The following is a 26,275-nucleotide window of genomic DNA, read 5'->3' on the forward strand; positions in this document are numbered from 1 at the left end:
GCAATCAATGCTCAAGGGTAACACCTTCGAGTTCATCATTTTTAGGATATCTTTATGCTATAAGTTACCTTGATTTTAAGTTGTTAAATGGGATATAAACTGATAAAAGTATTGGATGCACACTTTCTTCACAAGCAAAATGGTCAATCAACAGCATCATGCTAGAAAGTGAGGAAGTTTTTGCTTTTTCCCAGTCCCCCCACCCTTATTTTTGGGTCCCCAGAACCAATGATGGGTACAGTTGCAATTTGGAATCCAACCCTCTACACTCACTGAGATGATGCCGGATGCATTTGGATTATGTAGCTGGCACACCATCTCCCCGCTGTTTCCGTCAAATATGTCAACAGTCCGCAGCTCATCCACTGTGTAGCCTGGGAACTTAGGGTCTGGGTAACGACCAGCCACAACAAGGTCATAACGAGGATGCCATGTCGCCTATATAAATAACAGGAAATTAAGTGCAATCAGTGCTGCAGTATATGTGAATTAGAAACAACTAGGATTACAAAATTATGAGTTTTTCCAAGCAATGTGGGGCTAGAAACAAGGTCCTTTAGATCAGTGTTTCTCAAACTTTTTGGAGTCAAGGACCGCTAAATTCTTTGTGCAGAGTTTCAAGGACCGCTACATTCTTCATGCGCAGTTTCCCGGACCAGCAGTTAGTAAAGGGGTTTCAAGTCTGTCTATCTATCTCTCTATCAGACTTCTATACTGCCCCAAACATGCATCTCTGGGCAGTTTAGAATGAAAATAATATAAGCATTAAAATAATGAAATTTGGAATCTTTTGCAAACATGGAATATTAGGGGTTCTTAACCTTGGGTCTCTCAGTTAAACTCCCATAACCCCCAACAACAATGGCATTTGGCCATTATGGCTGGGGATTATGGGAGTAGAAGTCCACCAATGTCTGGGTACCCAAGGTTGAGAACCCCTGAATCTAAAAGCCTGGGTGAACAAATTTGTCTCCAGTATGTCTTCAGTATGTGCGGGGTGGGGGTGGAGGTGCTTCTGATTACTCAGTGGAGAGGGTATGTTGGGCCATTAGAAAAATTCAAAAGCTACATGGGGCCAATGAAAACAACATACAAGCAAGCCCCACTGATGCAAGAGGGAAACAGCGTTCCCTCTCAAGGCGCCTTGACCACAACAGGCAGCTGGGTTTCAATCAACCAACCTTTGGCTGCAAATAATGAGCATGCAAGAACCAGCAGCCCTTCAAGTGGCGCCCACTGCCATACTTTTTCCTCCATGCCCCCGCACCGCATACAGTTTGAAGCTGTAAAGATAGGGAATAAGATAGCTGTAGGAAGATCTCAGCAGCACATGGAGGCAAGGCACAAGAAGGGTCCCATGCCTCCGTGATACTCTTCCTCTTCCGTGCCATGTGCAAAATTGAGGAAGTGAGTGCCTTGATTTCAGTTTGGGGCGGGTTGACTCCCAGTCAGGGACCGGCACTCGAGCCTTCGGGGACCGGCAGCGGTCCAGGGACCGGTGGTTGAGAAACACTGCTTTAGATTCCACTTCTATCTCTCTCATAAGGCCAAACAGATGTTTTTCAAGACAACAGGTTTTCCATAGGTTCTTAGCACTTATATACAAACCTACAGGTAGAGCCAGCACTCAAAACTAGATATGCTGGTTGCAGCTAGGTGCCTCTGCCCCAACTTTGCCTCCAATTCTTGTCCACTGTTGCCTGCACCACACCACATACTGTCCCCCACACCACATACTGCCTGAGGTTGAATACTGGTTCACTTTAATCAACAATGAAATGAACCAGCCTGATCTTAATCCTAGACTTATATCTACACACACAAGTGTCCACGCCTAGTAAATCAGATTCCCAACACACTTCCATACAGAAGCTGCAGGATGCTTTTCTCCTCTGCCACCATCAAGTGAGCAATGGTCCCTAGAACATGCCTACTTCTTCACCTTAATAGGAGTGAGGTGCTGGAATTGCCGGTGTGGATGCGAAATCAAATGCTGTGGTTTTGACCAATCAGAAGAACAATAAACCCGGATTTCATTGTACTGGTCAGTAGTCAGTAGCTTAGCACCATCTGTCGGGCTGAAATAAGCTGGTGGGGGGAAAAAGGAAACTATGTTAATCATTATTGTGGCCACTAAAAACTGATTATTATTATTATTATCATCATCATCATCATCATCAGGTTTTTCCAAGGGTTTCCAGTTGTGTATTATTGCACTATGCTTAACTCTGTACAAACATTATGAAATTATAATAAGCTACATTTATTTTATCCATTAAGCAAACTTTACAATTGCTGGGCAATTCTTTCCTTACATTTTTCAAACAGTAAAACAGATATGAATGAATTTGCCCTAAATCACAAAAGTGATGGATGCAATTAGAACACAACAACCAATCCCAACTGAGAACTGAATACTGAATTCCCACTGAAATAAACTGAACTGTATACATAGATCTTTAAGTATCACTGATTTCATCAGGATGTAGCTAAAAGTAAAAGGTAAAGTGTGCTGTCAAGTCGATTTCGACTCCTGGCGCCCATAGAGTCCTGTGGTTTTCTTTGGTATAATACAGGAGGTGTTTACCACTGCCTCCTCGGGCACAGTATGAGATGATGCCTTTCAGCATCTTCCTATATCGCTGCTGCCCAATATAGTACCAGTGGGAATTCGAACCGCCGACCTTCTGCTTGATAGTCAAGCATTTCCCCACTGCGCCACTTAAGGTGACAGGATGTAGCTACATCAAACTGTGGTCTCTGAAGTGTTGCCTGCTGGATTCTTTTGACTTTTTAAAAAACATGTTAAAAGTATGCAGATAGATAGATAAAATTTATTATGGTCATAGACCAATTAATCTTTACATTTTACAAAATATTTGATTAAGTAATGCAGGCTTTACGAAACTTACATACAATAAAACAAAATTTGGCCACATTAACAGTCATCCCAGGTTTAAAATTGGACAGCAGATACTCCAAGTAAAAAAGATCAGTGTGGCCTGGACAATTCTTTAGCAAAGGTAAAATAAGCTTAGAAAGACTATCCTTATAAAATTCACAATAAAGAATTACATGAGCAGTGATCTCTATTTCACCTGCACCACAGGGACAAAGGCGCGCTGCATAAGGTACCCGCTTGTATTTTCCCTCAATGTAGGAAGTACATTGAGGCGGGCCAGGGTTAATGCTTTCTTAAATTTAGATACTAGAATGTTATCTAAATAATCGGCAGGTTTAAGATTAAAACCTTGAGGGCCTATATATAGCCCTCTTGTCACGTGTGCAGATTCCTCTTGCAGCTCTTAAAAGTTTGCAGGTAATAAGCTAAATGTGAAACCAGCAGTGTGAATTTCTCTGGACTAAGCCCAAGAAAACTTTTAACATGTTTTTTTTTTTTAACACAGAGCTACTAATATAAGAAATGGAGTAAGTCCCCTAAAGCTAAATGGTTTTAAAATGGTTTTATGGTGGCTCTGGCCACCATCACTACCCCTTGCTCTTACTACATACAGACACACTGTTACAGTTTCAGATCTCTAATACAATAGTGAAGGACAACACTAAGAACTTTAACATTGAAAAATCTAAAGTGACACTGTCATCTACATGATTGTATTTAAAATAAACAAACCACTACACAACTCAACAATTTTAAACAAAGAATATTTAACAAAGAATATTTGCTGAATTTTCTGCTTGGATATTGGATGGTGCAGTGAACACTAGAAGTTGGTCTGAAACATATTAACCACCACCAAAATACTAATAATGACGGAATGGCACAATCAAAAGTCTTAATAGAGAGAGCAGATTAATAAAACTTCGATGTTGGTTAAGTGGGCTAAATTGACTGAATATGTGAATTTAAGAAATGGTAAACAATACTGGTTCCCCTTCATTCTTATCTTATTCAAACAGCCCTGTGAGATGGGCAGGCTAGTAGTGACTATACAAGGTTGTCCCATGAACAGTCTGCAAACAATTAAGACATAGGGCATTAAGAAACCTGAAAGAAAGAAAGACACACACACACACACACACGGAAAGGAAAAAATACTGGAGGGGGCAAGACAACAACAAAAATAGAGCCCCACTTTATGGTCTTACATGAATTAACAGGTTTATCATGGGGAAGTACATGAAGATAACTTGACTTGTCCTTAATATTTCTCAGATCCCAGATTTTGACTGTCTGGTCTAAGGAGGCTGTAGCCAGGAGCCAATCACAGCGAGAATTAAACTCCACATGATTTACTTTCTTTTTGTGCAGTTTCATGTTCCATATCTGCAGTGGATATTTAAAAAAGGCAACATGCATGAAAGCCACAGGACAAGAAATTCATTCCATTAGAAATATTTGGTCTATGGAACTTAAGACACTGAGCACACTTTTCAGTACAACCCCTAAAAATTTTATAAACATTCTACAGCATAAAGCAGGTGCAGCCTAATAAAGTCAACACTGAAAACTCTACCAGAGTGCACCAAGATTAATCTAAATAAGGTGGTACACCAGGTTCTCCTTCTGAGGTTATGGCCTCTTCTGTACTGACAAATGGAAGGGGCGTGGCTCAGTGGTAGAGTACTTTGAAAGCAGAAGGTTCCAGGTTCAATCTCTGGCATCTCCAGGTAGGACAGGCAAGACTCATTTGAAACCTTGGAGAAGCCGCTACCAGTCAGTGATTATAATAGTGAGCTAGATGGACCAATGGTCTGACTCAGTATATGGCAGCTTCCTATATTCTTATGTTCTTAAATGGCAGGTATAAGACATCCAAGTCACCATTCATGTGTTACTCCCGCAATACTGGATCAGCTTTCTTGTGGTCCACTTCTACCCCACATTGGTAATATCTAGATGAAGGAACCACATAGGTGGAATGAATGACATGATTCCTTCCAGCATGATTCAGTGAAAGGAAGGTATCTGCATGGGAAAGAACTATAGGTTCCTTCATCTAAGGGTTGACAGAACAGGGTGGGACTCTGCCAAGGGGAATCACCTGTCTCACCAATGCAACAACACATGAACTGAGCTTATGAAAGCAAAATATTTTAACAGTCTGCCATAATAGAGGAATCAACCCCACTCAGGGTACATAAGAAGGACCTCAACTGTAATTGTAGCTGTAATTGAACAAGGAGGGAGAAATGTCTCTGGGTCCAGTGGCTGGGTGACAGCTCGCTCTTTGCTCCCCACCCCCACCTCTCCAACTCACTGGCATGCTTTTGGCTCCTGAGAGGAACATAGGAAGCTGCCATATACTGAGTCAGACCATTGGTCTATCTAGCTCAGTATTGTCTTGAGAGACTGGCAGTGGCTTCTCCAAGGTTGCAGGTAGAAATCTCTCTCAGCCCTATCTTGGAGATGCCATGGAGGGAACTTGAAACCTTCTGCTCTTCCCAGAGCGGCTCCATCTCCTGAGAGGAATCTCTTACAGTGCTTACACTTCTAGTCTCCCATTCATATGCAACCAAGGTGGACATTGCTTAGCTAAGGGGACAAGTCATGCTTGCTATCACAAGACCAGCTCTCCTCTCCTAGACCAGCTCTCCTATCCTTATGATCAGAGAACTTGTCTCAGCTTCAAGCAAGACAAGTGTTCTCCAGGTGGGGAGCGAGGAGAAATATCAAGCAGTTCCCCTCTCTCCTCCTGGCTAGTGCTCAGGATGAGCCCTCCCCTTCCTCAGTCTGACAGGTTCAGCAGTCAGGGAAATGTCACTGAGCATCAGCCTCACGAGGAGAGGAAAAGAGAGGAATGCTGCCCAACACACTTCCCTCTTGAGACAGAGCTGAAAGGCCTTCAGTTAAATGAGTTTAGGAGCCCTTTTTGAGTCCTCTTAAGAAGAACAGAGTAAAACCATAATACTCCTTTTCTCTGCTTCTCTCCACCCCCACCAAACAACCCTTAGCAACTGGGTTCAGTTTACCCCTAAATCCTGGAATGAAATCTGAGACTCAAGTTTCCCATGTAAAATTTTGACTAGTGTGCATATCAGGGTGGAGGAAAGAAAAGAAGGTGGGGGGCCCAGCAGCCCATCTTCAGTTCTTGTTCCCAGGCCCACTCCAACTTTGCTATGCCCCTGCCTCAACACAGTGCGAGTCAGTGCATCATCATGCAGATGTGAAAAATACTAAAGCCAATTTAAATGTCTCTAGGCAAAGCAGTTTAAGGCACAGAGGAGGAGTACACAAACCTTTTCACCCTCAGTACTGAGCAGGACCACGTTGCCCACATTATCACTCGTCACTACAGTCCGGCAAGTTGCAGATACATCCACGCTGCAATACCAGAAACTAAAGAAAGAGCACATAGAATGGTCATCTCCTGGCCTTAAAGGGAGCACAAAAGTAAATGTATCATTTAAACAGGATGAAGTTGAAACTGAACAGGGTCCAAGGAACACCCTAGTGAGACTGATGCAAGATCCATTTGGAATTATTTACCAAATGCATGTAATTTGCCATTGTGCAAGAATCATAGTCTAAGTCAAGTGGTCATATTGTATGTGACCACAGACAGAACTCAAAAGGCTAGGTCTATGCTTAACATATTCACATGGTGGATATAACTGGCTTAAAATGAGCATTTGAAATGAACACTAAAGTTAAATACCTCACAAAACAGATGGACAAAAGTTCAGAGACATGAAACATGGTAGCAAGTTCATTTACAGTCAGAGGGCCAGTTCACACAGTTTGGGGTGTGCGTGTGCTTTCCAGATGTCTTCCAGTGAAGACTCATAATATTTCAAAAATAGACTCATGTTTGAACATGTGGGGAATAAGCATTGGATGTGACCAGTAATGGCTCCCCAGCACATGGTTCAACTGGTGTCTCCTTTCATTTACCTTCAAACATGTAAATGTTCACCTTTGTCCAAAGGCAGTGGAAAGGTATTCTAGTTAAAAGCAAAACTCCAGAAGCCATCTCATACCCACACAAGCCACATATGCCAGTAGAATTAAAGACACTATTAAGTGTCTGCTGAAATGTTTGCCTTCACCTAATTGCCCTATATGTCAGCCATGCAATATGGGTTAGACAAATGTCAGAAAACAGAGCATTGGTTCACTTACTGTGAAGGCTTCTTCTGGTTGCTGGAGTCAAGGATATATCCATGGGTTATACCCCTCATGAGCTTCAAGGCAGGACAGTTTTGATTTGCTAATAGAGAAAAACACGCCCACTCGAGTCTGAGGGAGATAATCCCATCCCATTTCTTTCGGACCAAGTTACATAAGGCATCACAGCAAGTAACATAATACAGACAAATATAATAATAAACAGAAAGAATGCAACAGACACAACATGATCTCTAACCAAAAATGGACCATGAGACTTATTGTAAAGAACTTCCATCAGTACATTTGTGACTTGCCAACTTTTAGTTGCCAACCATATCTTGTTAAAAAATGATACTGAATAGATGGTCTCCCAGGGGTAGACAAGTATGCCAAGCCGGGTGGGCCAAGATGTCCTTGACTCCAGCAACCAGGAGAAGCCTTCACGGTAAGTTGCTGGGGTCAAGGACATCTCCATGGGACATACCACAGCTTGTAGTAATCCAGGGAGGGAGTGCCCTTGTCTATTCCTGTGGAAGCACCCTCTGTAGCACTCTTCCAAATGATGCCTGGGCTGAAGCATGAGAGTCTATCTTATAATGACTGGTGAATGGTGATGCACTTTTCCACATTGCTGCCCTACAAATTTCCTGTACTGGGGCATTCATGGAAAATGCGGCTGACATTGCTACCGACCTAGTTGAGTGAGCAACTATGTGTGTAGGAGGCTGGAGACACTGGGCACTATGCAAGCCCAAATCCATCTGGCAATGGTAGATGAAGACACTGCCATTCCCATGGATCCAGGGAGAAAAGAGACAAATAGGGAATCCATTGCTCTGAAGGATGCTGATCTTTTTATGTACCTCTTGAGGCAACGTCACACATCTAACTTGTGCCACTGCTTTTATTTCACGTGTGTTGGATGTGGACAGAATGATGACTGAAAAATGTCCTGATGAAAGGATACCACCTTGGTATGTACAAATAGCTCCAGAATGAGGCATACCGACTCCCGTTGAAAAATACAGTACGATTTGTGGATTGAAAGCTCCTGAAATTCCGATACCTTCTCACCAAAGAGATCACAATTAAGAATGCTAGCTTAAAGGATAAAATTTGTATATGTATATGTGCCAAAGGCTCAAAAGGTGGAAACTGTAAGGCCTTTAATACCGTGTGTCCCATGTGGGGAACCTATGTACAGTTGGCGGAGATAACAATGTAGCTCCTCGTAGAAACTTCTTCAGGTGAGGATGCATGTGCAAGGACCTTTCTGAGATCTCTGAAATGAGGCCTACTAAAGATGCTGCTTCTCTCCTTAGAGTGTTTGGCTTCAGGCCTTGCTCTAGCCCTTCCTGTAGAAATTGCAGGTGGTGTTGGATTGATGCACCGCCCCTAGGTATCGAATGCCGTGCCATCCATCTTAAAAAAGCCCTCCATGTGCACTGGTATATTTGATTTGTCAAAGACCTACATGATGCCAGTAAAGTCTCTAGCACCTTCTCAGAATATCCCTGTTGGCTTAATATTCACCACTCAGTTTCCAAGCAGCAAGCTGTAACCAATCCAGGTTGGGATGTTGTACTGGACCCTGTAGAAGTAGATCTCAGGACACTGGAAGAAATCATGATTCCACAGTTGCCAGATGTAGAAGTTCCACGAATCATGGTCTCCTAGGCCAATAGGGAGCCACCAGGATCACTTTTGCCCTCAGCAGATGTATCCTTCCCAACACCCTTGCTAGTAGAGGCATTGGTGGAAACACGTATTAGAGGCCATTCGGCCACAGGGTTGATAGCACGTCTATGTCCTCTGCTCCCCTACAAGGAAATCTCATCATTAATCGTGGTAACTGAGCATTCTGTGGTTTTACAAATAAGTCCATGATGGGTGTTCCCAGTCTCTTTTTGATTTCTTGAAAAATCCTTGGATTTAAGAACCATTCACCTAGCATGAGGTCCTCCCAGCTCAACCAGTCTGCTAGCTGATTTTGATCTCTCTTTACATGGCGGGCCGTCAGGGAGCCTAGATGTAACTCGGCCCAGCTGAGCAGCAGAATGGCTTCCTCGTGAAGTGACCATGAACGTGTCCCCCTTGCTAATTCACATGTGCCTTTGCCATTGTGTAGTCCGTTCCTACTGTGATGTAGTGCCCCTGCAGAGTCTGTTGGAAAACCTCCAAGGCTAGATGGATGGCTCGCAACTCCAGCCAATTTATGCTGTGTTCTTTTTCCTGTGGTGACCATGTGGCCTGAGCTTACAGCTGTTGGCAATGTGCACCCCAACCCTTGTTGATGGCATCCGTAGTTACTATCAGCTTGGCTGGATCCAGAAACTGTCTTCCTTGTAGTAGTTTCTGAGGCACTAGCCACCAATTGAGGGACGTGTGTACCTGTGGAGGAATGTGAAGCATCATGTGTTTTCTCTGGGCAATGGCCGATTTATACTGCAACAGGAACCATTGCAAGCTTCTTAGGTAAAATCTCGCCCATGGGACAACCTCCAATGTTGCGATCATTAGGCCCCAAATCCTTGCTAGTGTGGTGAGTAACACTGCTGGTGTTCCAAGCACCTCCTTTATATCCATGGTGATGGTCAGGAACTGATCTTGAGGTAAGAAGAGACGGTCCTCTACTGTTTCTATTATTAACCCCAGGTGTTGTAGTCTGTGTGATGGTTCTAGCTGACTTTTTCACCTGATTGACTAGGAATCCATGTTCCTTTAGAGTTGACAGAGTTGTTAATAGATCGCACTCCACTGTGACTCTTGTGTGACTGTAGGAGGAAGTCGGCAAGATATGCAAATATCCAGACTCCCTGTAGGCATAGATGTGCCATGATCGGTGCCAACACCTTTGTGAACACACGAGGAACTGATGAGAGTCTGAATGCGAGAGCTGTGTATTGGTAGTGCCATCCTGCATACTTGAATCTGAGGAGATGCTAACTGCTCCGATGAATGGATATATGCAGATAAACTTCCTTGAGATCTATCAGTGCCAGAAAATCCAGATAATGGAGAGCCTCTGCCACTGTCCATAGCATCTCCATCCCGAAACATTCGTGTTTTACCCATTTGTTTAGATATTTTAGGTCTAACATGGCTCTTCTCAATCCATCCTTTTTGGGGACGGAGAACAATATAGAATAGATGCCCCTTCCCTCCTGACAGGGTAGAACTGATTCCACTGCACCCATGTCCTCCAAGTGCTGGATTGCTTTTAGGAGTTGTGTGTGTTTGATAAAAGAGTGAGATCGTGGTGTTGGAAGGAACTGTGGGAGGGAGGGGCATCCAGTTCTATCCTGTATCCTATTTGTACAACATTTAGAACCCATTTGTCCATTGTGAAGGACTCCCATGCGTGGATGTAGTCCAACAGGCAGCCTCCTAGTTTTATTATCTCTGAGTCATTTTGAGGTTTGGTTTGCTTGCTTTGGTTGAAAGGCTGCTTAGCAGTTCTGAAGTCCCTGCTGGTGGTAGTACATTGATGGTTCCATGAACCATGTTGAGTTCTGAAATCTCTATTCCGGCCCGTGAAAGACCGGAATCCTCAAAAGTGCTGGAAGGGATGGAAAGGCTTCTTAAAAATTGAGCGCTCATAGGAACATAGGAATATAGGAAGCTGCCATATACCAAGTCAGACCATTGGTCCATCTACCTCAGTATTGTCTACACAGACTGGTAGCAGCTTCTCCAAGATTGCAGGCAGGAATCTCTCTCAGCCCTATCTTGGAGATGCCAGGGAAGGAACTTGGAACCTAGATGCTCTTCCCAGAGCGGCTCCATCCCCTAAGGGGAATCTCTTACAGTGCTCACACATCAAGTCTCCCATTCATATGCAACCACGGCAGACCCTGCTTAACTAAGAGGACAAGTCATGCTTGTTACCACAAGACCAGTTCTCCTCTCCTCAGCCCAGCTCTCCTCTCCTCAGTTTTATGCATTATAGATGGCATAGTTTTCCTTTTGTCTTTTGACTCCACCAAAGAACAAGCTAACAGCAATGCCATATGACAGCACCAAATTATTTGGGGAAGCTTCTTTAAAAGAAGCTTCCCCAAATAATTTGGTGCTGTCATATGGCATTGCTGTTAGCTTGTTCTTTGATGTTGAGTCAACTTGCCAATTTTTCAACCACAAGTGTCTCCTGCCTACAACAGATGCCACTGATGCCCTTGAGGAAGGGCATGCTCTGGCGACCATGGAGGCCACAGCTGCTGAGCATGTGGCTAATGAGGTGTTATCATGCACCCTCCTTAGTGCAAATTCCGCCTTTTTATCCACAGAGTCCTTTAGCATGACCTCTCCATCCCTAGGGACCAATGAGCCAGATATTAGTTGTGCTATTGGCGCACCCACATTTGGCATCTTTAACGATTCTGAAGGCTCTTGTTGAAACGAGTAAAAACGGTTTGCCACAGCCATTGGCTTCCTGTTTGTTGCAGGCAGTAGCCATTCTTGTTTTATCATCTCAGTAAAAGCCTCAGGCATGGGTAATAGCATGTCCTTGGGCCCTGCTCTGGGAAAAACCAAATCCCCTTTAGCGACTGGAGCTGACTCTGGTGTCGCCTTAAATTGCAGCAATCACTCTAGTCATAAAAGGATTAAAGTCCTCTGAAACAAATAACCACTGCGAGACATTTCCAGATTCAGGATCTTCCCCCCGATCATTCACCTTCCTCATCAGGGCCAATAACAGGGTCCTGATTATCTCCATTTAGCCTATCTTTGATTTCTTACTTTTTTTCTGTGGTCTGACCTGGTGGATAGTGTCTAATATGGCATTCCTAAGCCAGGCCTGCCATTCAGGGGGAACTACCTTTGGGACATTCTGAAGGGCCATTGAAAGACCTGCCATGGGGCTGACCTCCCCCTCGGGCTTACTTAGAGTCTTACTCGCCCTCTGTTCCTTGCCCTAGACCCAAACGCCCCGTTACCTCCATTGCCGTTACTGTGTCTCACCTGGCGGTTCCTCCGCACTCGGTAGCTTGCCCCGCTTTTTGCGCTGAAATGGTGCCATTTTTGAGCATTCGTGCCATTTTGGGGGCCATTGCTGCTGTCGCACCTTCCTTCCCTGGTGCTCCCAAGGCCCTGCTCTCCTCCGGAGCAGGGGGAGGTTTTGGCAGGGGAAGCGCTTTTGCTAGGTTGAAATCAGCCGCGAGAACGGATGGTGCTCTTGAGTATCCTTCTCACTCTGCTGGCTGGGCTGCTTTTAAGGCATGCCAGGCTGCTGCGCTGTGAGTCTCGTGGCCCTTTGGTGGGAGACTTGCTGTGGCCCTGGCAGTGTTCAGTCTGGGCGGTTCCAAGGCAGCCAATGCTTGCTGTGGGGGCAAAGCCGGAGGAAGTGAACCAGGAACTCTGGTCACCTCCGGGAAGACTCTCAGGTCTTCCCTTAGGGACGAGAATCAGTTTGTAACATCCAGTGCGCTCCATACAATGAGGAGTAGCGTGGACAAGTGGGGAGCAAAGAGAGAAACACAAAAGGGTGAGGATTTTTTTAAAAAGAAAAGAGTTTAGATTTAAAAGGATTGAAGGAAAGCTTGAATAGCGAGGAAAGCTGTAATAATAGGAACAATAAGTAGTTTTTGAGGAGAGAAAGTTTTAGGCTGCCTGGAGCTACAGAAGACAGAAAGAACTGGGGTGGGATTATCCCCCTCATGCTCGCAAGGGCATGCTTTCCTCTATTAGAAAATCAAAACTGTCCTGCCTGGGAGCTCATGAGGGGTATAACCCATGGAGATGTCCTTGACTTCAGCAACCGAGAAAAGGAGGATTTCTGTAATTTTGCCTCTCTCTTCCCCACACAAAATGTTGAACTACTTTATTTGCCAGAATGCACAACAGCAACAATTCAAACAACCCTCCACTTGATGTTAGATATTGAGGCAGAATCATGTTACCTCCTCTAAAACAGCCCAAGCAAATTAGGAAGTTGCCCTATACCAAGTCAGACCACTGGTCCATCTGCCTCCAGATGTACACTGACTGGCAGCAGCTGTCCAAGGTTTCAGGCAGGAGATTTTCCCCAGCCCTACCTGGAGATTCCAGGGAGTGAACCAGGACCTCTTATAGTACTCGCACGTAGTCACCCATCTAAAAGGCCCTGTTTAGCAAAGGGGTCATTCATGCTTGCTACCACTAGAACAGCTGTCCTTCCCAAGAGTCTGTCCTGGTATATTCACAGGAAGAAATAGCAACATTAGAAGGCTGAATAATGATCCTGGGCTTCTCTCTCCTCACCATACATCATGGTATTCATGGTCACAGACTGGGGTGCGGGAGATCACCTGCCCTGCTTGGCCCTCAAGATGCTGTAGGCTAAGGGTGCCATCCCCTGATGCCACATAAAGCTTCATTGCGTCAAATGGGCTGAATTTCATGCCTCCAAGAGAGTCTCCTGGACCTTTCTGCAACACACAAATGGGAAGAGGTGGAGATGAGACAAACCCAAATTATTGGGGAAGAAAATGGAAATGTATTCAGCCCGGCCAGAGTTAATGGAGACTCTGGGTGGATTCACACAAATCTATTTACTACTAGACTAGTTAGCTCTGTACCAATTGGTTAACTTCTCAGATATCTGTATTAAAATTCATTTCATAAGTAATTTCAACAATACCAGGAAACTATCCAATATCTCTAGAAATACACTGGATAATGAGAATGAAAGGAAGATTCTAGATGATAACTTCTGTCCTGGTGGACTGGTCTAATACAGAACTATCAAGATTGGTTTTCTAGTCCCACTCCAATGCTTTTAGCAGTTATCTAGGACACATAGCAAACAAGAATCTTGCAAGACTCAGATTATTTTGAGGACAACATACAGCACTAAAGGACTTTAACCACTTGTCTTTCAACAAGTGTATCACTAAATATTTCCAATTATCTATATAAAACACAAACAGTCTGTGCTTTGGAGTCAAAAGCCTTCCAAGGTTTTTTAATTGGTTTTAAAGGGTTTTGAATTGTTTTTAAATTGTTTTTGTTGTTTTGAGCACTGTGTTTTAAATGGTATGGGTTTTTTTGTCTTTTTAAACTTGTTGTACACCACCCAAAGCCTTTGGATGGGGCGGTTTATAAATGTAATAAAACCAACAAACAAACAGGAAGCTGCCATATACTGAGTCACACCACTGGTCTATCTATCATTTTCTTCACAGACTGGCAGCGGCTTCTCCAAGGTTGAAGACAGAAATCTCTCTCAGCCCTATCTTGGAGAAGCCACGGAGGGAAAGTGGAACCTTCTGCTCTTCCTAGAGCATCCCCATCCCCTGAGAGGAATAACTTACACTGCTCACACTTCTAGTCTCCCATTTATATGCAACCAAGGTGGACACTGCTTAGCTAAGGGGAGAAGTCATGCTTGCTACCACAAGACCAGCTCTTCTCTCCTAAATAAAATAAATAAGCCACTTAATTTATCTACACATTACAAAGTTCCCTCCAGCAGCACCAAGCTTCCTCTTGTCCAGATTGCAGAATGTGAAAATGGCAACAACCACCTCCAGGCCTAGAAGGGCAAGAACAGAAAAAGGAACATCCCATGCTGAAGCCTAAGAACCCTCCACATTCATATTGTCCAACATCTTTCCAAAAAGATCTCCATTCACAGCTTTCCTGGAGCTACATGCATGGTACCAGCTTTCCTCCCACAAGGTACTTAAGGGCAACACAAGTACTTTTTAGAGAGAAATATTTCTTTCTTTCTTTACTTAACATATTTTATACTACCCAAAACTTATGTCTCTGTGGGTATTCAGTATATTCAGTGGGTATGGCATAGCATGGAGAAAAATGAATTTCGTTCCTTGTCTCTATTGAGTCAACATGCAATGCCTTCACATAAGAACCGAGAGCCATTCCACATGTTACATTTTTAATCTTGACACAAATATCTGTATCTGAATAGGTACATCTAAGATATTTGATAAGGACAAGCAAGCACGTGTATTTGGCTTCTGATACATGCCTCAGATCATCACTGTGAGGATCAATTTCTTAATGCATATACAGGAACAAAATAAAACTCATGCAACATTCTTACATTTAACACAGATAGATGGTTAATACTTTCCCCAACACTGGTGGTTAGAGTACTGGACTAGGACCAGGGTGACCCTAATTCAAATCCCCATTCAGCCATGATACTTGCTGGGTGACTGTGGGCCAGCCACTTCTCTCTCAGCCTAACCTACTTCACAGGGTTGTTGTGAGGAGAAAGGAACATTGGGTCTTACCTTGTGAAGGGTCCTTTTTCCCCTGATCTGGAGTTCATCATGATGGAATCAAGTACTGAGCATGCTCAGACAAAGCCAGAAGATCAATTAGCCTAGCTCCTCCCACCGCTGGGTGCCTTCGCCAGTTCCGGGGTTGATGCGAAGGTGGCGAGGACTAATTGTGCTCTGCTGGAGAATAAACTGGACACATGAAAAGCAAAAGAAGCCAATGCACAGAGAACCAAACAGGAACGTATTAAAGTTTGGAGAGGAGGGAGCAGAATGCAAGCTCCAAGGGAACCAGAAATAGAGAAACTGTGACCCGGGTACATACCTCCACCCAAAAAACGGCCCAACCTTATAAACAAATAGACAGGAAGCAAACCAATAACATCCGGGTGGGCCTGATGAACTCCAGATCAGGGGAAAAGGACCCTTCACAAGGTAAGACCCAATGTTCCTTTTTCCCCTGCCTGGAGTTCATCATGATGGGACATGTCCAAGCCAAACAGACCCCCCGAAGGGGTAACACTGGAAATGGGAGGGGAGGATGTTTAGACCACCTGTTGCAGAATCCTGCAGCCGAATGCCGCCTGAGACTCTAGGAAGGAAGGAATCTTATAATGGCGGATGAACAGCATCGTGGAGCTCCATGTAGCCGCTCTGCAAATATCTGCCAATGGAGCTTGGGACGAGAAAGCCGCAGAAACCGCGGCACTGCTAGTAGAGTGGGCCGTGATGCCCGCGAGGGGAACCAGGCCCAGCGCTTCATACGCCAATCTGATGCAAGCACGGATCCAAGCGGCCAAGGAGGATTTGGAGGGATGCTGTCCGAGGTTGTGTGAGGAAAAGGACACAAAGAGGGAGTCTGCTTTACGCAGATCCTTAGTGCATCTCACATAAAATCGGAGAGCATGACGGACATCCAATTTATGCCATCGTTCCTCTGCTGGGTGAGAGGGATTCGGGCAGAACGAAGGGAGAATGACTTTCTGAGCCCAATGAAAAACTGAGTGGACCTTAGGTAAGAACGTGGGGTCCAGGCCCAACTTAACTTCGTCCGGGTGAAAGACACACAGTTCTTTGCATGAGGAAAGGGCTCCCAACTCTGAAATTCTCCGGGCAGAAGTGATGGCAACAAGGAACAGGGTTTTGTAGGCGAGCAGCTTGAGAGGGATGGAACGCAAAGGCTCAAACGGAGGCGCCATCAGGGCGTTCAGAACTTTGTTCAGGTTCCAAGAAGGAAAACGGGGAACTGGAGGCGGGGCAATGTTGGCAGCCCCTCTCAGAAAGCGAGAAATATGGGGGTGCAAGGACTTGATGCCTGGGTCCAAAATGTCGAGAACCAAAGCCAGGGCCGGTACCTGCCTGCGCGGTGTAGCCGGTTTAAGCTTGAGGGCAAGTCCCGCCTGAAGGAAATACAGAACTTCCGGAACCCCCACTTCTAACAGATTGATCTGCTTGTTGTGGGCCCAACCCACGAACGTCGCCCAAGATGCCTGATATATGCATTGAGTTTATGGTCTGCAGGAGGCCAGAATGGTGAAGGAGAGCGGAATAACCAGCCAACTTCAGTTTGCCGCGTTCAACCTCCATGCGAAGAGCTGGAGCCACCCCGGATCTGGATGGAGGATGGGACCCTGGGACAGCAGATCCGGTTGATAGGGAAGCCGCCATGGAGGAGTCGTCGAAAGGTTGACCAGATCCGCGAACCAGGCCCTCCTGGGCCAGTGGGGAGCGACGATTATGATTTCTGCTCATTCGAGGCGGAGTTTCCTGATGACCAGAGGGAGAATCAGGATTGGTGGAAAGGCGTAAAGTAGCCCCTTGGGCCAGGAGGCCGTCCATTCCTTCCACTCGGAGGGAGAGGAACCTTGAAAAGAACCTTGGAAGCTGGGCATTGCTGGGGGTCGAGAACAGGTCCACCCAAGGGGTCCCCAAGTGGTCTGTGATCTGGCGGAATACTTGTGGATGAAGGCTCCATTCTGACAGGTCTACGGACTGGCGGCTCAACCAGTCCGCTTGAGTGTTGTCCACACCACTTAGATGCTCAGCTGTGATGGAGAGAAAGTTCTTTTCGGCCCAGTCGAAAAGGAGATCCGACTCCGACATTAGGCCCTTGGACCGCGTCCCTCCGACGGTTGATATGGGACTTGGTGGTCGTATTGTCTGTCCTGATGAGGACATGTTTTCCTTGAAGCAGGTGGAGGAATGCCAGGAGAGCCAGTCTGGCTGCTCGCAGTTCTAGACGGTTGATGCTCCACTTCTTTTCTGACTCTGTCCATAGGCCCTGGGTAGGCTGACCCTTGCACATTGCTCCCCAGCCCGACTAGCTGGCATCTGATCAAAAGGTCATCCAAATACGGGTGGATGCAGACCCCCTGCAGGCGGAGGTGAGCCGTGAGAGCCACCATCACCTTGGTAAACACCCGGGGGGCCGACGCCTGCCCGAACGGCAGTGCCCGATATTGGTAATGGTGCCCGTTGTAGAAGAATCGAAGAAATCTCCTGTGTTCTAGGAGGATCGGAATATGTAGGTAGGCCTCGGACAGGTCCACTGATGCCAGAAATTTGCCCTGTAGAATGGCTTGTTTGATGGACTGAAGAGATTCCATCCAAAATTTGCGCTTCCTGACATGCCTGTTGAGGCGCCGGAGATTCAGAACCGCCCTCCAGGAACCGTCCTTCTTTGGAACAAGAAAGAGAAGCAAGTAAATGCCTGAACATGTTTCGATGCAGGGCACTGGTTCGATCGCCTGGGTCCGAAGAAGGTGTTGAATCGCCTCTACCATCTGATTGTGCTTCTCCAGTCTCTGAGAACGAGGGGTGACGAAGAAGGAGTGGTGGGGGGTGGAGCAAAACTCGATCGCATAGCCCCTGGTGATTGGTGAGCACCCATTGATCCTGGGAGGTGGACAGCCACGTGAGGGCAAACCGTTGAAGTCTGCCCCCAATGGCCCTGTAGTCATTGTCGTCTACTGAAATGGGCAGGGGGGAGGGTGGGAGATTTTCCACCCTGCTGACAGAAGGCGCCCCTGCCCCTTGGCCTCCACTGCGATCTGTTGGAACCTCTGAAGGAGGACTGTCTATATTCTCCGTAACGAAAGGAAGGTTGGGGTTCCAATCTTTGGTTACGAAAAGGCGGCTGCTGCCCACAGAATCCCCTACGAAAGTCTCTTTTAGTGGATGGCATAACCTTCTTTCTATCCTTGGTATCTACCAGGAGCGGTTCTAAAGCAGGACCGAATAGATTAGAGCCCGTGTAGGGAGAGGCCTGAAGTGCGCTTTTGGACTTTGAGTCAACTTGCCACCCCTTGAGCCAGAGAGCCCTGCGAAGGGCTACTCCCAAGGCTAAGGCCCTGGACGCCTGCTGCACGCAATCCAGACTGGAGTCTGCCATAAAGGCAGCCGCCTTAACCAGCTTAGTGAGACCCTGTCTCAGTTTGGGGTTCTCAGGTGGTACCAAGGTGGCCAATTGTTTAGCCCATAAAATGGAAGCCCTAGCAAAAATCGAATTGGCTGTGGCAGCCCTGATGACAGTGGCTGAGGCCTCGTGTGCCTTTTTCAACAAGGCGTCTGCTTTTTTGTCCTCAGAGGACTTCAGCTGTTCCTGACTCTCCGTATTCAGTATAGACCCTGAGACCATTTAGACCATAGGGGGGTCCACTCGGGGGGCGGCCAGCAAAGCTGAGACTTCAGGGGATATGGAATAATGTTTGGGGGGGAAAGATCCAATAGTCCTGCTAGACGCTGGAGTTTGCCATTCTGCCAACATTACCTGTTTGAAAACAGTGGGGAAAGGTACTGTGGCTGAGGGCCCCAAAGAGGAGTGAAAAACTTCCTGATCCAATTCGGGGGGGGGGGGACTACCTCCGCAGAAGAAACAGCCTTAATGGCCCTTTTTGCCTTAGACAAAACCACATCAAAATCGGAAGAAGAAAAAAGGAGCACAGATAATGGAGGAGCAGGAACTACCTCCTCCTCAGAAAGTTCACCCTCCTCTTTATCAGACTTATCAGGGACCAAAGGATTTTCCGGGTCCGAAGGAGGCCCGGAGGGATGGGGGTGAAAAGGCCCAGTAGGCAGCACAGGAATATCAGGAGCAGGCAATATCGGAGGCACAGTTGGGGGCTGAGAAGGCAGAGGCTGTGGCAAATCGCCCGGTCCCCTGGGAAGCTGCGGGGGTCTGATTTCTAGGTCAGATTCCGAGGAGGGAGACACAGGCCGCTGACATTTGCGTCGGGGAACATGGGGCCGGGGGGCAAAATGACCCCTTTCAAACAAAGGAACTGCCTGTCTAGAGAGGCTAGCGACGAGGAGGAAAGGCGGCGGCATGGTCTACCCAGGATGGAAACATTCTCGGGTTGAGTGGCGGGAGCGCCCTGTGGCTGCCAACAAGAGGGAGGCACTCGGATATAAAGAAATTGCGAAGCCAATCCGCTACATCCACCGGGGGGGCGGGTTGCTAGGAGGGACGGTAACTGCCACAGTTGTGGCCAGCAGCGGCTGCATAGGATCCTGTAGGGGCGCTCCTTGCTCTTTATTCGGCTGAGTAGGAAGAACTGCAGGAGCCCGCGCGGGCTGCGCTTCAGGGGGCAAACGCGGACCAGCCGGTTCGCCGCCCACTGCCGAGGTAGGAGAGGTAGTAATAGACGCTGATTCAGCCTGCCAGTCGTCCCTGCCCCGTTTAGTCTTCTGCTCCTTAGTGCGGTGTGAGCGCTTGCACGCTGCTTGAATGAGCAGCCTTTCGCTCAAGCGGACTGACTCAGAGAGCGATTTTTTCTTCTGCTGCTTGCTGTTGCCCTCTTTAGTATTTTTTTATTTTTTGGAGAGCCTTCCGCGGCAAGCGGAGGGGGATGGGCCGCCGCTGGAGTGGGAATGGCCGTCCCCAAGGTAGAGGGTGCGCCCAGAAGGGGCTGAGAATGCCCAGATATAGGATCGAGGGCTGCAGACGCTTCAGAAAGGGAGCCATGAAGTAGCTCCCCTGCATGATCTACCTCCATTGTCCCAAGGGGACACGCCCAGTCGCAAAAACAAACAAACTGTAAAAACGAAAGAAAACTCCGAACAGCCGAAATGCAACAAAAGAAGGTGTTTGAGCAATTTAGAATGATAAATCAACAAAACTCTAAAGGCAGTACCTTCCCACCCTCGCACAGAGAGAAAGTTAAGGCAGAGAGGGGAAAGGAAAGCCTAGCAAGCGATTTCCAGCACAGCTAGCAAAGTAAGCGTGGCCAAGCCTGAACAGACAAGACCAGAACTGGGGAAGGCACCCAGCGGTGGGAGGAGCTAGGCTAATTTATCTTCCGGCCTTGTCTGAGCATGCTCAGTACTTGATCCCATCATGATGAACTCCAGAGAGGGGGAAAACTTAAGTATGTAGTACACTGCTCTAGGCTCCTTGGAGGAAGAGCAGGATATAAAATGTAATAAACAAACAAACAAACAAATTTTAAAAATACCAGCATCAGACAGACAGAGTAATGTCATGTGAAGTTAACTCCTATTATCATTCAGCACTAAAACCTTAGCCTTCAGAATCAGCATTTAATGAAATCAGAATGCAACAGACCTAAGAAAAAGCCATTACTACTCTTGAGATGCGAAATGTTCCTTTTCAAGAACAGAGTAAGTCTCAAAATCCTGGGGGCAACCATGATATAGTATTACAGCAAGTACATCACACAAGGACAGACCACAAAATTCAGATTTATTATGGCACAATCTCCCACACAGACTAAAGCTCACTTCATCAGATGATGATTGTAAGCAGCCACAAGGCTCTTTTTTGCATTTCCTTATAATCCCAAGCACCAATGCCCAGGATAACTGTAATATTTTTATTTAAAGCACCAATTCAAAATAAAATTTAACTCCGCTAACAATTCCGCTTCCCTTATCACATGCACAGGGGATCCCCCAACCAGTCTTCTAGCCCATTCTGAACACTAATTTGTGAGCCCAACTTTTCCCTGCTTCTATTACTGTACGTACTTACAGCAAATTTGACATTCACTATGACTTACATACACATACATAGCCTGTAAACATCAAGACCCTGCCAGCCTTAAATTAAATCTGATGTGTGTCTGGCAACAGATATCTCTGCTAAGACAGACTCCTGAGACCAGTTTGTCAACAATTTTAGTAAGACTGTCTTGGTTTAAGATGGTTTTGCAACATGGGACATACTGCTGTTTTATAGCAATTTCTGACAATTGCCCTTAAGTTTTAAGCTGTTTTTAATCTCTCTCTCTCTCTCACCTAAACTACCTTAAGGGCCAATTTCTGTGCCTAAAAGAAGTAAAGTATATCTTAGCATACTTTTTAGAAAACTGATTCAAGGTAACAAGTCATCCAAATTCTGAGTGAAGGACAGAGGGCAAACAAAACAAAACACCCAGACTTATGAACTCCCTGCATTTGTGCTGCCTTCTAATACCAGAAGGTGCTAGAAGTGGAATTAACTGGATTGCATCTTACTCCCAGTCGTCGGTACTAGTGAAGACCCGGATTGTATTCCCATTAAAATCTTGCAGGGTAGTAGTTCCAGCAATTGATGAAGTGTACAGCTCACTAGGATTAAACGGGTTAAACTTCATTCCTGTAATGGCCCCTCCAGATCCCATCTACAATGAAGAGGATGAATAAAACAGAAAACTACTCAGTGATGAGGAAGGAGGAAAGTCCCTCCAATTATCTCATCAATACCAATAGTACTTCAAAACTAAAAACTTCCCCAAATGCAGTCTTCATCTCTGTGTAACAGCAAACAGCCTAACAAATATTCACAAACAGGCAGAGGTTTCCAGTTCCCCTGCCATGGTGGAGAGTAATTCTGCAAAGTCCCAGGCACTGGGTGCTTTGGCTGTGCTTCCTGCTAGAATCACCACTGTCACCTCCTGAGAGTTACCTAATTAGCCTCTTCATAAATAACAGCTCCTCTGTGCATAGGCTACCACCCAAGGGTACCAGCCACTTTAGTAGTTGCTTGGGGAAACTCAAAATTTACATATATTTTGCTTTGCACATGTAGAGGTGAAAGCACATAGGAAGAAAGTGACAATAAAAGGAAAAAATAAGTAATATCCCATTGCAAAATGGGCATCAAACATGGAGGGTGTTGAGGCTCAGTCAGGGGCCACATTAACTATTGCCTTCTTTGAGGCAGATAAAATGCCAGATGAAGGTGATGTCAGGACTGTTCTTTGCGAGAGACAGTAGGAGGCTCTGTTTTCATTGTTGCTGCTATTTGCTCCTTTATTCTTTGCTTGATAAGGATGAAAATAAAAATTGAATAAAATATTTTTGCCTGGGCTATTAGTCTTGTGAGATTTAAGCCCAAATGTCTAATACAGCATTATAAAATGCCTTACTTCACCATGCAGAGATTTCCAAATTTAAAAAATTGCGCAATGTATTCTCAAAGGAGGCTAGGAATTTGAGAAAACTGTTCTCCTCTTCTTCATTATTTTATTTGTTAGAGTTCTAGAAAATGGGACAGTGTATAGAATTTTGGCCCCTAGAACACCACAAATATTAATTTGCTCAGGCACTTTAATCAATACAAAAAAGTCACAAAGCCCAAGATATCCACTGCAAGAACTTCCTCCCTTCCACTCCATGAAGTGCTTCCTCATTTGACAAAGCATGACAGCAAACTGGTGAAGAGCTAAATCTCAAAACAAATAAAAACTTTTCCATATATTTCACAGAGTTTCCCGTTTCAAGTAAAAGTTGTTCAACCCACAAACACCCCACATTCCTAACTAATCATCCACTTGTATAGACAATAGGGAAACTTCCACATGGATTCCTTGTGCAATTCAGTTCTAACCTGTAACCCTCAATGTTAATCCAGTGCTGGCATCACACAGCGCATTGGTCCTGCACTCCATCTTCGTAACAACTTACCCCTTTTATGAAGCAGGTTTTATGCAGCACTTCATAATCCCACAGGATGATGTCTCCTCCTTTGGAGCCCACAGCAACTGTGCTGGGGTGCATTGGGTGCCATTCCAAACATGTAATTCTCCTATCAAAAGGACTTGCTGTTCGAAACAGGCGGTACGAGTTGAGAGAACGTACAAAGGGCAGTTGGAGACACTGTTGCAAAGACAATGAGAGACTAGGATTCAAGTTCTGCAGTTCATATATACTCAGCATGTACTAGTCTTCCACCCATTTGTGCTGCTGACACAGTGGACCAAATGATGTTGCATGCATCTGCACCTATCTTTTCTCCAACCATTTCTTGTTTTAATTGAAAGCATTCTCTGGATGCTGCAAGTTTCAGCAGAGTGGCTGAGGAGGAGCTATTTAACTTGCCCAGCTCCAGCTGTTTTTCCTGTTGAGGGTTGTGTGGAGAAATATCCCAACACAGCAGAGTATGCTCTGGTGGTAAAGAGGTTTAGCCCAAGAGATTATCTGGGGACATTAGGCTGAGTTAAAAAAAAGAAGTAAAGATCTATTAGGCAACTAAAACATCATATACTAGGAGAGAGAGAGACACATAGAAGAACATACCCAAACAAGCACTAGCCTTCAACAACAACTGAACCATTCTTGCTGATAGGGATGTGCTTGAAACTGATTATGCGTTCTGTTTCGAGCTCAAAATGAAATGCAAGACGGTCGAAATGTTCTGTCGAAACAGTAGTCAAGCTGACTGTTTCAATGAAACAACTCAAAACATTTCGGCCACAGAGAACAATGGGGAACTCGAAATACCCCATTGTTCCCCATGGGTAGCTTCTAGGGACAGCAAAATGGGTTGGGTGGTAGGGCATAATGGGTGCAACCTACCACCCAAACCACAAAAGAAATGGGCAAGGAGGCGATTTAACCAATTTTTAACTTTCCCCCAAACTCCCATAGGATCCCCCCAAGGCCGGACATGGAGCTCATCACAGCAATCCCCAAGAAATCAATCAATCAATCAATCTCTCTCTCTCACACACACAGCTGCCACTGTCCATTTCTTACCACAACACTATCTCACAAACAAATGAGATTTGTCCTCCCAGTCCCTTTGAATACATTTTGAATATGAAATTCCCTCCTTTTGTTCCCCCCCTTCACCCAGCCAATGGGGGCACAGTTGCCCATGACAAAACTTGATTTGTATTATTTTCGAATCCAAAATGGCACTCTTCTGGCTTCTGCACACACATGGTAACCATTTGTGTGGTCCGCAGCATCACGCAAATGATTATTGCTCATGCACAGAGGCCTAAAGATTGCCATTTTGGATACCAAAATAGCACTGAAACATGCAGAGGCCAGAAGAGCACTTTTTTGGAATCCAAAATGGTACTCGAAACAGTTCAAAACGGGTTCGTTCCATCAGAACAACTGGCTTGCCCAGTTGTTCCAATGGAACAATCTGCAGATTCTGCATTCTGTTCCAAGCTCAGAACGCAACGCAAAATTCATTGTGTGCACACCCCTACTATTAACACAACTTTTTATGCCTCTAGTGGCCATAAGAGGTTACTGTGGTATTAAGAGCAATGCTTTAGAATTCTTTTCTCTAACATTTCCTACTCAAAATTATCCTGTCCCTAACTCCTATGCTTCCCATGATGGAAAAGATTCAGGCTGCTTTCAGTTAACAAAGATAAAATATTCAAGAAAAAAAATACATGTAGGTGCATGTGCTGTGTAGTTTAGCCCTAAAGGGGCCAAATCATTAATTTCTGAGGAGTACAGGAATGTAATTCCAAGTTTTGCCTTCCCCAATTAAGTACAAATCTCATACACACACACACACACACCCCTTTAAGGCATACCCGTGGCTAATCCCTTGTGTGGCAGCTCTCATGAGAGTTCGCGAGCAGGAGCACTGTGGTGATTGGGCAGTGGGGATTCCACATGCAGATAGGGAGGAGGAGCCTGTGATGGTTAAGGACAGTTGGAATGCAGCTGTTACTGGTTGGAAGATGATCTTGATTGTAGAGGAGAGGAATATATATATATATAGAGAGAGAGAGAGAGAGAGAGAGAGAGAGAGAGAGAGAGAGGATAATGGGCAGGGGTCTGCAAAGAGAGGGGTTGTGTGGGAGGAAAGAGCCCCTTCAGAAGAAGGAGGCTGCCGTTGTGTAAATTAGATGAGGAATAAAATGAACAAGATCTGTTAACTCAGGAAAGGGGGGAGAGTGGGGGAAGGAAGGAAGGGCGAGGAACAGGCTGAGCCTGTCAGCGGTCTGAGGGGAATGAGCGGCCATGACAGTGGCAGCAGCGAGGAAGGGCCCGGTCAACCACTGTGGGAAGGAGCAGGAGCGGGGTGCGGGTGGGGAGGATTCTGGGGATAGGGTGTTGCAGCTTGGCCAATAGGCGCCAGCAGTGCTGCAGCCTCAAGCAAGAGGGATGAGGGGGTTGGAAACAACGGGATGGAGGAGAAGGAACAGGAGTGTGTCTCAGGTGAGGGTGGAGAGATCTCAGAGGTGAGGAGGGCTGTGGCAGGGGGTGAGAGGAGCAATCAAGTACTAACGGAAAGATGCTCTATGCAGGTTAAGGAAGTTTTATATAAATGTGTTAATTCATAAACCGAAGGGGGAGCGAATTGAATCATCTCTGTGGACATGACAAGAAAAGTGAATTTTAGAAAAGGGATATACCATTGCTATTAAAAGGAAGAGGCATAGGGAAATGCAACAAGACATGGATTTGTGAAGTAGTATATACATGAGACAACACAAGAAGCAACTGTGTAGAGAAATTACATTATGCAAATTTAGGATGAGATGTTTATATTAGATGGAATGGAGCTAGGGGAAAATTGACTGATTGAATCATGATGCCACATGGACACAAAAAGAAAACTCTAAAGGTTTGTATTATGCATACTGTGGAGGAAGGAAACATAAGCATGTGTCAAATTATCAACATATACTTAAACAGTAAAAGCCCTTTACCCTTTCACTCCTCCACTTGATATGTGACCAAAAAAATTGTTTTAGATTTCAAAGGAGACTGTGCAGAG

At 45.5% G+C, this 26,275-nt stretch overlaps 1 protein-coding gene across 5 annotated transcripts in view; it reads right to left on the reverse strand.

Moving 5' to 3' along the window:
• Positions 1 to 26,275, reverse strand: part of DDB2 (damage specific DNA binding protein 2) — a 37,317-nt gene that overhangs the window by 3,781 nt on the left and 7,261 nt on the right. For 4 of the 5 annotated variants that reach the window (XM_053256406.1, XM_053256379.1, XM_053256386.1 and 1 more), the window contains exons 4-9: positions 23,206 to 23,397; positions 13,313 to 13,479; positions 6,202 to 6,301; positions 4,111 to 4,288; positions 1,943 to 2,088; positions 274 to 438 (exon numbers count right to left, since the gene is read on the reverse strand). In XM_053256406.1, coding sequence (XP_053112381.1) covers positions 274 to 438; positions 1,943 to 2,088; positions 4,111 to 4,288; positions 6,202 to 6,301; positions 13,313 to 13,479; positions 23,206 to 23,397 — 948 coding nt within the window. Of the gene's footprint in view, positions 1 to 273; positions 439 to 1,942; positions 2,089 to 4,110; positions 4,289 to 6,201; positions 6,302 to 13,312; positions 13,480 to 21,774; positions 21,921 to 23,205; positions 23,398 to 26,275 lie in introns of all 5 variants that reach the window. The other variant, XM_053256416.1, reaches the window with a different exon arrangement.

This window comes from Hemicordylus capensis, chromosome 1 (assembly GCF_027244095.1).
Source record: "Hemicordylus capensis ecotype Gifberg chromosome 1, rHemCap1.1.pri, whole genome shotgun sequence".
Lineage (NCBI taxonomy): Eukaryota > Metazoa > Chordata > Lepidosauria > Squamata > Cordylidae > Hemicordylus > Hemicordylus capensis.